The sequence below is a fragment of the Chrysemys picta genome, chromosome 12 (assembly GCF_011386835.1).
Source record: "Chrysemys picta bellii isolate R12L10 chromosome 12, ASM1138683v2, whole genome shotgun sequence".
NCBI lineage: Eukaryota > Metazoa > Chordata > Testudines > Emydidae > Chrysemys > Chrysemys picta.
The window spans coordinates 20,673,759-20,687,255 of NC_088802.1; the positions used below are offsets into that span (position 1 = coordinate 20,673,759).

At 44.6% G+C, this 13,497-nt stretch overlaps 1 protein-coding gene across 1 annotated transcript; it reads left to right on the plus strand.

The window, feature by feature from the left end:
* Positions 1-886: 886 nt before the first annotated feature.
* LOC112060836 (olfactory receptor 5AP2-like) lies at positions 887-1,908 on the plus strand. Its single transcript, XM_024112851.2, has one exon. It carries the CDS (start codon positions 961-963, stop codon positions 1,906-1,908), a length of 948 nt encoding a protein of 315 aa, XP_023968619.2. The 5' UTR covers positions 887-960.
* The last annotated feature ends 11,589 nt before the right edge of the window (positions 1,909-13,497 follow it).

Here is a 13,497-nt window from a genome sequence, read left to right on the forward strand (position 1 = left end):
TGTAGTTTGCTTCTTGTGCCTTCTCCTCTGTGGCTGGCATCCTCAATTGGACTACACCTCCCATAATGCATCATAATCTCCCATTTTAGTAAGGGGAAACTGTGCAATATGGAGTCCCTATTCCTGCTGTATTATGGGAGATGTAGTCCAGATGGGGATCCCAGCCCATTGAAGAGAATGGGGAGATGAAGAGCAAACTACATATCCCACGAGGCACTGCAACTGCCTTTTGTGGCCAAAATCTTTTTTCAAATGTTTTGCTGAAAACTAACAGATTTCCATAGAATATTTTTTTTAACCAGTTCTCCTATGGCCCCATTATGCCAATACAGCTGTGCAAAGGAAGCAGGCTTTAAATGGATGTGGAATGAGAATCTTACCCATATATATTATTGCATGTTACTGATAAAATTATAGGTAGGTTACTCTGGGGTTTGCAGATGCATAACTCCATTGTTTTTTTTCCCTTTACAGAGTTAACTGAAAAGGACCCTTCCATGAAGTTCTGGGTTCATGTTAATGGAAGTATTTGTAGCTGTTGTAACAACTGCCATATCACATCAGGCCGCATGAAAAAATATGATATATTAAGGGACATATTTTCAAAGGCATTTATGATGCAGATAGGTGTTTAGTTGGATTTACTAATGTACTTAAACAGGTCCCGGGTCAGATTTTTAAAGGTATTTCAGTGTCTAGTGGGACTTTCAGATGCATCTAGGCACCTAAGATCCATTCAAATCAATGAACTTTAGCTATTGAGGTACTTTTGTAAAATGCCACTAGAAGAGTAAGTGAATCTTTAGGCCCTTAAACGCTTTTGATAATCTGGTGCTAAGTAGATACTGAATACAGTTAAAAGGGATGGAATAACTAGGAAATAGTTGTAGTTTGGGGGAAAGGAAATCTTTCAGGTTTGGTAAATCTTTCTTCCTTCCTTTCTTTCCTTGCAGAGAATACATGGCACACATGCAATGGAAAAATGAAACATCCATCACCAAGTTCATCCTTCTGGGATTCGGGAACCTGAACAAAGTTCAAATTCTGCTTTTTGTGCTGTTTCTGGTGATCTATGTTCTGACCATGGCTGGGAACCTCCTCATGGTTGCGCTAGTTGTGGCTGATCAGCAGCTTCACACCCCCATGTACTTCTTCCTGGGGAACTTGTCTTTCCTGGAGACCTGCTACACCTCAGTCATTGCCCCCAGGTTGCTGGCTGGGTTCCTGGTAGAGGATAGGACAATCTCCTACAGGGACTGTATCACGCAGTTATTTTTCTTCGGTGCTTTAGCTTCCATAGAGTGCTCCCTTCTTGCAGTCATGGCTTATGACCGTTACTTAGCCATATGCAACCCACTCAGATATAAGGTTATGATGAACCTCAGGGTCTGCCTTCTGTTGGTATCTGCCTCCTGGATAACTGGTTTCTCAGCCTCGGCTTCAGTAGTGGGGATGGTGCCCGACCTAAACTTCTGTGGCCCAAAAGAAATTAATAATTTCTTCTGTGACATGGAGGAGCTGCTCAAATTATCTTGTGCAAAAAGCCCTCTGGTGGAAATGACCATTCTGGTCTCCTGCTCCCTGGTAAGCCTTGTCCCTTTCCTCTTCATAATTGTGTCGTACGTTCTTATCCTCTCGGCCATCCTGCGAATCGCCTCCTCCGCCGGGAGGCAAAAGGCCTTTTCCACCTGTGCCTCTCACCTGCTGGTGGTGAGTCTGTATTATGGGACCATCATTATCATGTACATGACACCATCAGCGGAGCTGTCCCCAGGCTTCCATAAAGCTCTGTCCCTCATGTACATGGTCATCACCCCAATGTTTAACCCTATCATCTACAGTCTGAGGAACCAAGAGGTGAAGGGGGCCTTCAGGAAAGTTATAATGCAGAATTTAGGCATGATTTAGGCTGTGGTTTTCAGAACGGCCTCAGGAAGTTTAGCACCCAACTCCCATTGGCAGTTCAGTATCTAATTTCTTTAGACCACCTTGAATAACCTAGTCCAGATCTCATCAGAATTATGATGATTGCCTACAATCTTAACTGGATTTATTATCGATCTCTTTGACTGGGCCTTTCTTCTTCCCCAGCATCACTCAGGATTTCACAACACTTGGCCTGAAAAAATTTCTGTGATGTTAAAGGCAGAAAGTTTGAGGAGGGACTTATATCATGGCCCCTATTGTCCAGTTCTGCTTGAAGTGTCTTTGCATGGTTGCAAAATGAAATGTGGACACGAAACTTTGGTGTCTTAGATGTTTCTAAGATCTTTGATTTCCCTCATGGTATTTCCCCCATGCACACAACAACAGCTCCTCCCCCCAGCTTTACCTGCACAGAGATTTGCCCAAAAAACAAAAACATGCAGAAAAAGCGTTGTTCATGACCAAGTATTCAAGGTTGGAGGGAGGGTAGAGCAGCTGTGAAGACATGTCTGAACCGAGTCCCTCTTCTCGGTCCAAAACAACATGGCACTGCATAGCTGAGGCTCTAATGCTGGTATTTATCCTTTATAAAATATGAAGTCTGTCTGAGATTTTCCAAGGAGCCCGTGGGAAATAGGCACCCACATCCAACTGTAATTTGTGTGTTTAGTTCCCTACGCTTGCTTTGGGAATCCCAGCCTTCCTGGTTTCCAGATGCCAAGGCTGTTGTGGCTTTGGGAGTACTGGGCATCACCTGAGCTCAAGAAAACCTTCTACCAAGTGTAAAAAAGAGCAAATATCAGAACATCTGAAACGAGGCAGAGGAGGACAGTGGTTTGTGCAGAGGGATACACATGCACATTTGTGTGTGTACACACATCAATTAATGTAAACATTCTGGCATAATCTATATAACCATTGCATTTATGCATCACAGTATATTGTCCACATCTAGTTCCCAGAAGTAAGCATTTCCATCAGTAAGTTTTCTGAGGAAAGCTGTCCCACATTGACCTGAATTATACCGGTGTTTTGAGGGAAGAATAAGCCTATCCACTTCTTTCTTATTGCAAAACCTTGTGGGAGTTTGTTATTCCCTGTCCAAGTCAAGGATTTGCATAAGTACAATCGAGTCCCAAATTTTTTAAACTCAACCCATCACCACTATGCCTCCAAAGTTTTGTTCTTAGAAATGCCCAGTCTGACTTGAGTTGTTTTTCCCAAATGTAATTGCATTTAGTGAAACAGCCTAATGAGTCTCTGCGGGGAAATGGTTAACATCATGATGAAGCATAGTTTAACTTTCCGAGCAATGATGGTCCATTATAATGCCCGGATTGTTGCCAATAACCATCCTTTATTTCATGGACTAGCTGTCCATGACTCATTCTTGGCAAATACTGCCATACTGCTCACTTTGTGATATAAATGCCCATTTATCAACCTTTCCTTTTGCTCCCCACTCAAACATTATGGGCTACGTTCTCCAGTGGTGTAAAATAACATTGCTCCACTGAAGATAACGGACCGGATTGCCATTGGGTTAAATTGATGTAGCTCCATTGGAGTCAATGGGCCACATTCCCCTATGGTGTAAATTGACGTAGCTCCATTGAATCAGTGAGACAGATCCTCAGCTGCTGGGAATCAGCCATAACTCCACTGGAGCCAATGTCCCAGATCCCCAGCTGTGGGAAATTGGTGTAGCCCCATTGAAATTAACAGAGCTACATCAGCTTACTAGAACTGAGAATCTAGCCCTATAGCTGCTCCTTTTTTATCCCTTTTTTTCTGCAGCCACCTAGACGTCTTTTTATAGTATGGTTGCCCCTTTGTAAGCCCATAGGTTCAGCTGACATCCGGTCCCCATTATACAATGTAGCTGCTCCTTTCTAAGTGCATATCAATCATCCAGTACAGTATACATGGTAAGGTCTCATCAGTGACCCAATTCAGGCATGCTGCAGCATTTAGATAGTACAGCCGCACTGTTCTCATTCCTTCCCAGCCTGAGGCAATAAGGTCTGGTGGATTGGGCACTAGAGGTGTGGATTTGTGCCCTCATTCTGCCATATATCTGCTGTGGGCCCTGGGGGAAATTATCTCACTTCTCTGTGCCTCGGTTTCTCTTCCCAATCTTTGTTACCTTTATCTTTTTAGACTGTAAGGCCATTGAGTCAGGATCATCTCATACTGTGTGCGCAAGCCCTAGCGAGCACAATAAGGCTGTGATCTTGGCTAGGGTATGAAATCACAGCTGTGATATACATAAATACTACTACTAATTATCCCTTTTGGCCTATTGCTCTCTTAGACTAATTGGAAGGAAGTGGAAGGGGCTATTTCTGGTGTCCTCCATCCTGAAGCTTGTGGGGCTGGAACACAAACAGCACCCCCATAGGGTAAAACTCTAATGTTTCATCTCATGACTATGGTTACAGTTTGAGGTTCAAGAGATTTGAGTCTCTACTCAAGTTTGTGCCTATTTGAATACTCCTTGGTGGAATAAACTTTCCTAGTCATCCCCCACAACCTGTCAGTCACCATCTGAACATCACTGAGGTCCACCGCAAGTTGTGTCTGTCTTTTGAAAATGTGTATTTAATGGCACAAAGTAAAATTTATAGGCAAAAACTCCATGAAAACACAGCCCTACATGTTAACTAATTTTATTTTACTTATGCATGAATTTCCTATCAAGATAGTGTCCGGTAACATAGATAAACATTGAAATACAACATGTCAGAAGAAGAGGAATTGTATTTTATATGGGTAATAGATCGCCAAGAGGGAGGGAGAGTGCCACATTGTCTCTTTCTCTATTACATCTAAGAAGAGGCTTCAGGGCCCCTAGCCCTGCATTTGGTAGCCGGGGCCAAAGAGAGGGAGGGAAACCAGTTCAAATTACCGGGGCCCAGCTTCCCCCCCCGCCCCATCGGCCCTGTTTAGCTGGTCTGCCCTTGCTGGGGGGACCTGGAAATTTTTTTTCACTGGGGCCCAAACTCCCTCTCGGTGTCCCTGATGGTATCTGGGAGTGGGATGTTGCTTGTTTACTGTGTCACCACATTACAATCAACTGGAGGCCCTCAGCTGTGATGGCTGTTAAAAGCTGCATGCAGAGAGGAAGTCATTTGCATTGCACGCACAACAAGAAGTTTGATCACTCCTACAAAGCTGCATATTCAGGAGCGCCACCTACTGATGCCTCATTCATTAACTATTGACATAGATACAGACATCTCTCATTTATAGAACACTCTTGTAATGCAGCACAGTGTCCCCTGCTGAGGTGGGGGTGGTGGGGTCTGCCCAATGCCAGAGGGTCCTGCACTCCATTAGGATGAATGGTGCAGTTCCCTCCACTGAGAGCTACTGTCTTGGGCTCTCTGCAAACTCAGGCAGATGTTGCTGTGTCAATTACACTCAAGGCAGCTGTCCCCTCTTTGCATGATTGTCTCTATTTCTCTGCAGACTCAGTAAAGCATTGTGGTATTGGTAATACTGAGGGCAACTCCCGCCTCTCATAGGTATTGTCTCAGGCTGTCTGCAGACTCAGGCAGAGAGGATGAATGTGTCTTTCCCCTTCCTTCCCATAGAACTGAGGGAGCTGGTGAGTGGATAATCTGTACATTTAGGCCTGGATGCTCAAACCAGGATAGAGAGGCAGAGCAGAGGAAGAGAGAGAGAGAGCAGCAAGCTAAGTCACACAAACTGAGGGCTGATGGCCAAGGGAGGGCACAAACTAAGGACCACATTTTCAAAACAGCTCAGCATGGTGGGTGATGAGCTGTGTCAAAAATCTGTTTCTAAGTGCCACTCAAGAGTTGCTGACTGATGAAAACCGGCTCTTTTCATTACCTAAATGGGAGCGGAGCTTTTTGGGAAAATCTGTCATCATTTGTGGGTGCCAGGTTGTTGGAAATCTGGCCCTTAGGGTGAGATTTTCAAAAGCACCTAAGTGATTTAGCAGCATAACTCTCATTGCTAGAATCATTGGGACTGAGCTCTTAAATACCTTGGTGGCTTTTGGAAAATCCCACTCTTGTATGTGTCCAGCTCAGTTCTGAAATATCCCAGCCTGGGACATATATTGTGGAACACAATGGAGTGAAGAGCACTGTCTTTGGGTAGGTGCCCTCATGCTATCTGAGCATGTCCCAAACATTACTGGATTTCATCCACACAACAGCCCTGTGAGGTCGAGTAGGATTATCGCCATTTTACATTTGAGGCATTAGGACACAGATTGGAAGTTTTTCTAAAAGATCTGCTTCAGGCATTGTTTTGGAGAAGTTCTCTGGCATGTGTTATACTGCAGGGCAGACTAGATGATCATAATGATCCCTTCTGGCCTTCGAATCTATGAACCTCATATTTGTATCATTTACAGGAGAAGATGGGGTCTCCCCTGACACCACTGAAGGGCATTTGGAATGACAAGCCTGGGGAGTTACTTTGTTTTTTGTGCAGACAGTACAAACAATGATCCTGATGCTATCATCCTTCTGCTCTCAAAGGGTAACTGTCTTCCAATACATGCTCTAAGGGATAATTGCTCCCGCATGATCCATGTAAAGCCTGTTGCTGAGCCTAACCCATGGTTACTGGCTTAGTAGATGGGGGAATCTGTACATGTGATATATCTTGATTTTAGTAAGGATCTTGTCACAGTCCTACATGATATTCTCATAAGCAAACTAGGGAAATATGGTCTAGACAAAATTATTGTAAGATGGGTGCACAACTGTTTGAAAGACCGTACTCAAAGAATAGTTATCAATGGTTCCTTCTGAAACTGGGAGTGTGTATGTAGTGGGGTCCTGGAGGGGTCATTCTGGAGTCTGCTACTATTCAATATTTTCATTAATGACTTGGATAATGGAGTGGAGAGTATGCATGTAAAATCTGCTGATGACACCAAGATGGGAGGGGTCACAAGCTCTTGGAAGACAGGATTAGATTTCCAAACAATCTTGACAAATTAGAGAATTGGTCTGGAATCAACAAGATAAAATTCAATAAAAAACAAATTCAAAGTACTTCACTTAGGAAGGAAAAATCAAATGCACACCTACAAAATGGCTAGGTGGTAGTACTGCTGAAAAGGACATGGGGGTTAGAGTGGATCACAATTTGAATATGAGCCAACAATGAGATGCAGTTGTGAAAAAGGCTAATATCGTTCTGGGTCTATTAACAGGAATGTTGTATGTAAGACACAGGAGGTAATTGTCCTGCTCTACTTGGCACTGGTGATGCCTCAGCTAGAGTACTTTGTCCAGTTCTGGGCACAGGAAAGATGTGGATGAACTGAAGAGACTCCAGGGGACAGCAACAAAAATGATAAAAGGTTTGGAGAATCTGACCTGTGAGGAAAGGTTAAAAAAAAAAATGGGCATGTTTAGTCTTGAGAAAAGAAGACTGAGAGGGTACCTGGTAACAGTTTTCAGATATGTTAAGGGCTGTTACAAAGAAGCCAGTGATCAATTGTTCTCCATGTCCACTGAAGGCAGAACAAGAAGTAATGGGCTTAATCTGCAGTGAGGGACATTCAGGTTAGATATCGGAAAAACTTTCTAACCATAAGAGTAGTTAAGCTCTAGAATAGGCTTCCAAAGGAGGTTGTGGAATCCCCATCACGAAAGGTTTTAATAACAGGATGGACAAATACCTCTCAGGGATGGTCAAGGGTTACTTGGTCCTGCCTCAGGGTAGCACTAGATGTGATGATTTCTTGAGGGCCCTTCCAGCCCCACATTCCTATGACTTTATGGCGGGTTCACTGGGACACCATGCATGAGGTCAGAGATGGAGGCAGGGAAGAAAAAAAAGAAAGAGTAGCCATCAACAAAGCTGAGTGCAGGAGTCAAAGGGGCAACAGAGCCTAAGACAGAACCAGCTAGGACCCAATCAAGTCACTGTATGCTGTCATCTACTGGTTCTTTCAGAAAACATCTGCCACTTTCTCAACTGTTGTTGCACTTTTCAGCCATATAGTAGACATAACTGGAAATTCACGGAGGAACTCTTATGACATCTCGTAACCATTATACAATATAGCCAACCCTCCCCTTTCAATTATCCTCTGCTGCCCCCGCCAGTGTCCATTATACTGGTTAGCTGCCTCTTTCCTATGCCATTGTCTCTTGTGCTAACTAATGCCCATTATACATAATAATTAATACCTAGCTCTTATCTTCCCCTGTGTTAGCTGCCTTCCCAAAGCATCAAGTATTACCCTATATTTCATTTAATTCTAATTGTATTTTTAAACTGTTCCTAACTCTTTGAACTCACATATTATCTAATTGGACGCAGTTGCAGACATACTATCACCATCATCATTATCATCAATAAAAATACTCATATTTCTTGCATTTATTCAGTTGAGCATCATATTTCTTTATTGTTTTCTAGCGACAAAAGTCATTTCCAATAGCTCTGTGAATAATTTGTATAATACGTGTGAACCTGGTGAAAGCACACAACAGATAGTTCAAAGAGAAATATGGGCTGTATGAGTAATTCAGGCAAGCAATCATTAAAATGTAAATTAAAGTTTGAAACTTAATTTGAATCATATGAAACATATTATCCCCCCATTTATATTTTTTCAGTGCTAAAACAGAGAGTGACAAAGGAGGTCTTGACATCTTGGAGGTAATTTATGCAATTCACATTTTTTTAACCTCTAAGGCACAAATTTGATTGAACTGTGGCTTGTTTCTTTATGTGACAAGTTCATAGGTGATGCTGAGAGGCATGAAAAAATAAACAAATACACACAAAAAGAAACCTAAACACACAATGAATAGTCCCATGAGAAGATGCTTTAGGCCTGTTTGAACATCCCAGAAGCAGAAGTCTCACTGAAAGTCACTGAGGTTGTGTCTGCACTACAGAGGATATACTAGCATAGCTATGTCAGCGTAGCTACGCTTACATAACACCATAGTGTAGACGCAGCCTACACCAATGGTAGGAGTTTTCCCATTGGTGTAGGAACACCACCTCCCTCACCAAAGTCAGCTACAGCGATGGAGCAATTTTTCTGTTGCCAAAACTGCGTCTACATTAGGGATGAGGTCCGCACAGCTATGTCAGTCAGGGGTGTGGTTTTTTTTTTCACATCCTTGACGATGTCGTTATGTCAACTGTGACAGACCCAGACCAGTGGGGTACAGGAGTCTGGTAGAGGGCAAATATACTGGTCACTGGATGAGTAGTTTTCTGTTCCCTGAATGACCAGAGCAGGGGCTGCACTAGAGTAATCAGGAACCTGCTAGAACCAGTTAAGGCAGGCAGGCTAATTAGGACACCTGGAGCTAATTAAGAAGAAGCTGCTAGAATCAATTAAGGCAGGCTAATCAGGGCACCTGGGTTTTAAAAAGGAGCTCACTTCAGTTTGTGGTGTGAGTGCGAGGAGCTGGAAGCAAAAGGCGCAAGGAGCTGAGAGTGTGCTGCTGGAGGACTGAGGCGCACAAGCATTATCAGACACCAGGAGGAAGGTCCTGTGGTGAGATTAAGGAAGGTGTTTGGAGGAGGCCATGGGAAAGTAGCCTAGGGAGTTGTAGCTGTCATGCAGCTGTTACAGGAGGCACTATAGACAGCTGCAGTCCACAGGGCCCTGGGCTGGAACCTGGAGTAGAGGGCAGGCCCGGGTTCCCCCCCAAACCTCCCAATTGACCTGTACTGACAGTTCTTCCAGAGGGGAAGGTCTCTGGGCTGTTCCCCAACCCATATGGTGAATCTCTGAGGCAAGAAAATCCACCAAAAGCGCAGGACCCACCAAGATAGAGGAGGAACTTTGTCACAATATTTTATACTAATAACATTTTATCAAAGTATTAATTAAATGTTAACTTGCTAACTTAAGACCATGGGCAGAGACATTATGTAACCTGTTAACCATTGGCTACTGTGCTATCTTGTCTTGTTGCAAAACCTATCCAGGGGTTTGAAACTGCCTACCCTGTCACTTTCCCCCGCCCATGGAAAATCTATATATTCTAATGTAATCCATCGATTGACAGTGTCTCTGAGCCTAATAAGCGAGGTGACACTCTGACAGCGCTGTGTGTAATAAACTCCTATGCTTGACCTCTACACGGTGTGGAATTATGTCCTCCAGTCCTACATTTACATCTTCTCCACGGTGATGAGAATCCCCTCTGAGCAGGGCAGGTACAAAGCCTTCCCCACCTACATCCCACACCTGATTGTTTTTTGTTTATTTATCAGTACAGCATCATTTACATATATGAGGCCCAGGTCGATGTCTTCAACATCTCTGAGCCTGACGGCTGCTGCTCCAGCTCCTCCTCACCCCACACAGGGGAGGTAGGTGCTCGTTTACTGATCTCCCCAGTCTATCCATTGAGTCCCTTTTGACTAGGGCTGGGCAGAAAATATGTTTTTTCTGTAGAAAATTTTAATTTTATGACAAACAACCCCTCCCCCCAACTTTCAGCTAAAAATATAAATTTCTATTTGGAAATACCGCTGCCGTGTCTCATGGGAGTTGCAGTTCATATGACTCGGGCCCCCTTTCTCTATGAGACACGCTCCCTGTCTGGACAACATCTGCACCATGGGATTCCTTCTTCTTAAACCACTGTGGTACATCATGAGAGTCCCATGGCTGCAATCTATCATGGGGGATGTAGTCTGGCTAAGGAGTCCAGCCCATAAAGGAGAATGTGACCATGAGGCAACCAAACTACAGCTCCCATGAGAAACTGAGGAGGCATTTCCAAATAGAGAGATTCACTTTGCATCTGAAAGTTTTAAGTTTTTAGGCTACAAAAGTTGGGGGTTGGGGTGTTTGTTTTCCAGAGATAGCAGACATTTTTTGCAAAAAGATCCATGTGGTTGAAAACTGAATTTTCCATCAAAAGACAGATTTGACATCAAATTTTCAGCCAGTTATATTTTTGACTGCAGAACAGAGAGACATTGACCCGGTGCTTAATTTGTGTCAGGGCTTGCCAGCGCTGAGCCCCGGCACCTCTGGACTTGCTGCATCAGTTATGAATATACGAAAATTGCTTGAGCCCCAGCACCTACTTGCTTGAGCCCCGACACCTCTTTCATTACAAATTAAGCACCACATTGACCAGAAGGTTTGGTGCTCCATTTTCTGCCCTCAGCAAGAATAACCATGGGAAGGCATTGGTCCCCTCCTTTATCCATGCAGCCAGAGAAGTTTGGGAATTGTGCAAAAAAACCCTCCGTAGTTTCTTCTTTTACTGATAATCAGACAGGAGCCAGGGACCTTGGAGAATGGATTCTCCTGTCACCCACACAAGGGGTTCCTGCAGGGCATGGCTGGCACATTTTGTCAAGAAGTGGGATGTGGAAGAAGTGTATTTATCCACAATCTCTGCTTCTACATGTTCTTTTGAAAAATCGACTTGAGGTTGGGTTTACCAAATGAGGCTAAGGGATTTAGTCACCCAACTCCCATGGTGTTTCAGTGGGAGTTGTGCACTCCTGACTCCTTTAGGCACCATTAAAAATTATAGCTTTCTGCCTCTTGGGCTGCTGATCTGGCTGTTTAACAAAGAAGGAAAACAGAACAGGCAGGGGTGGGGCATGGAAGAAAGTCCTTTGTCCTAAAAAGCAGTGTTATCAGTGTATAGTCTGCAGCCAATAAAACATCTTATTTCAGTCCTGAGCGTACAACGTGCTGCATACAATTTCCTCCATAAGCCCACAGGGCCAAATCCATCCCTGGTGTAACTCCCTGGAATTCAGTGGCCCCACACCAGATGAATTTGGCCAAGTCTCAAGTGGTTTTCTACTGAATCCCCTGCAATTCCCACAGGGGATAATAACAGCTCTGTGCTCCCAGTGGGTGGTGTGCCCAGGCAATTCTTCACCTGGCCTCTGTGCTTTACTTCCTATTGACACGTGAATCCCTGGGGTGTCATTACACCCTTTACACACTTTGCAGAATTTAAACATGGAGACACAAATGGGAAGAGATTGTGCCTGATAAAGTGTGCTGACAAATGATGACACGTTCTGATATAATCCTCTGCTGGGCAAGAGAGGAGATGTGGAGTGAAATGTTGAAAAGTGTCTAAAGGCCAAGTGTTAAAGGTATTAGGTGCCTAAATATTCAGATAGGCACATTTGAGGATCCCACTAGGTTCCTAACTCCCACTGATTTCATGGTTTCCACCCATCTGAGCTGTCACTAATGATCTCCAACTGGGCAGTCTTCTGAAGGACCAGTAAGCCATCTGGACGGGGCAAAGGGGAGTTCAGTCTTCAGAACCCATTCATGACCTACCTCTCCACAGAGTTTGTGCCAACCAGCAATGGGGACATTGTCTGCCCATCCAACCAGTGGTGGGTTTTGTAGTAACAGGGTAGATCCAGGACCTCAGATCCCAAAACTCGACTCTCAAATGTTGAGGAATTTGGGATCCCAGTGTGGATTAGAGTCTTGGTTTTGGTCCATCTCTGCTTTTATGTCATGTGGACACATTCCTGCTAAGGGGAATGTTTCTTCTCTCAGCCTGAGTAAGCCTAGATGCTATATCCCAGCAGTGTCCCAGTCTTGTTCCCATTGGAGTCCATAGGCTCTCCAAGTCTTCTGGGGAGAGCTGGTCGGGAATGTTCCACTGGAACAATTTTCCAATGTAAAATTCTCACTCACAAAATCAAAATTTTCCATGAGAATATTGTGGTGTTCAGTGATCCCTCAGTGCTGAAATATCCTGCAAGAGCTCTGCTTTAGTCTGTGTCCAGTTCCAGCTGGCTGCACATAGCAACAGAGAGTCTCAATTCTCCCCCTCCCCCACGACTATCTGTCTGGGAAGTTCAGCCCTTAAAGGCACAGTCTCCAATACCCCCGCCCCCAAAATTTAAACCTTGAAAAATACAATTGATTTGTAGGCAGAAAGTGAAATCGGCAAGAGCCTTCCAGGTGGGCTGCTGGAACCTGAGCTCCCTGGCGCTCTAACTCCGCCAAGCCAGGGAGCCGGGGAGTGTGTGTGTTGCACTGAATGGCCATGTGGCTGTGTGTGTGGGAGTGAGGAGAGCCAATGGGGCTGTATAGAGAACAGGCTACAGTGCAGTGTATTCAGCTGTTCTGCCGCAGATGTTCCAGTCCCTGTTGTGGGTCAGGCAGGTGACTTCAGCTCAGGCAGCAGGACCTCCCCTGTCCAAGGCAGGTGTGAGCGGTCACAGGGATCAGCACAAGGCACGAGGACAGGAGCAGCATAGGGAATGTGAGGAGCCCTGATCCAATATTAATGGAAGGCTGCAGCCCCATAGCTACTCCTGACCAGCAGCACAAGTGAGATAGAAGAGCTAAGAGTCTCCAGAGCACGGTCCAGGCCAGGATCAGGTTTAAGCCAATGTATCCTTAGACACGTCCATTCCCTGCCTTTACCCCTCTGTTATGTTGCACACTTGTGGGTGAGGCAGCTGCGGGTCTGGTGCTTGCTGTGTGGTAGATACACCAGAGATTGTGTGTGAATATGGAGTACAGGCCACATGCACAGGGGAGATCTACAGAAAATGACGGGGACACTTGCTCAATGTGTAGGAAAAATGTGT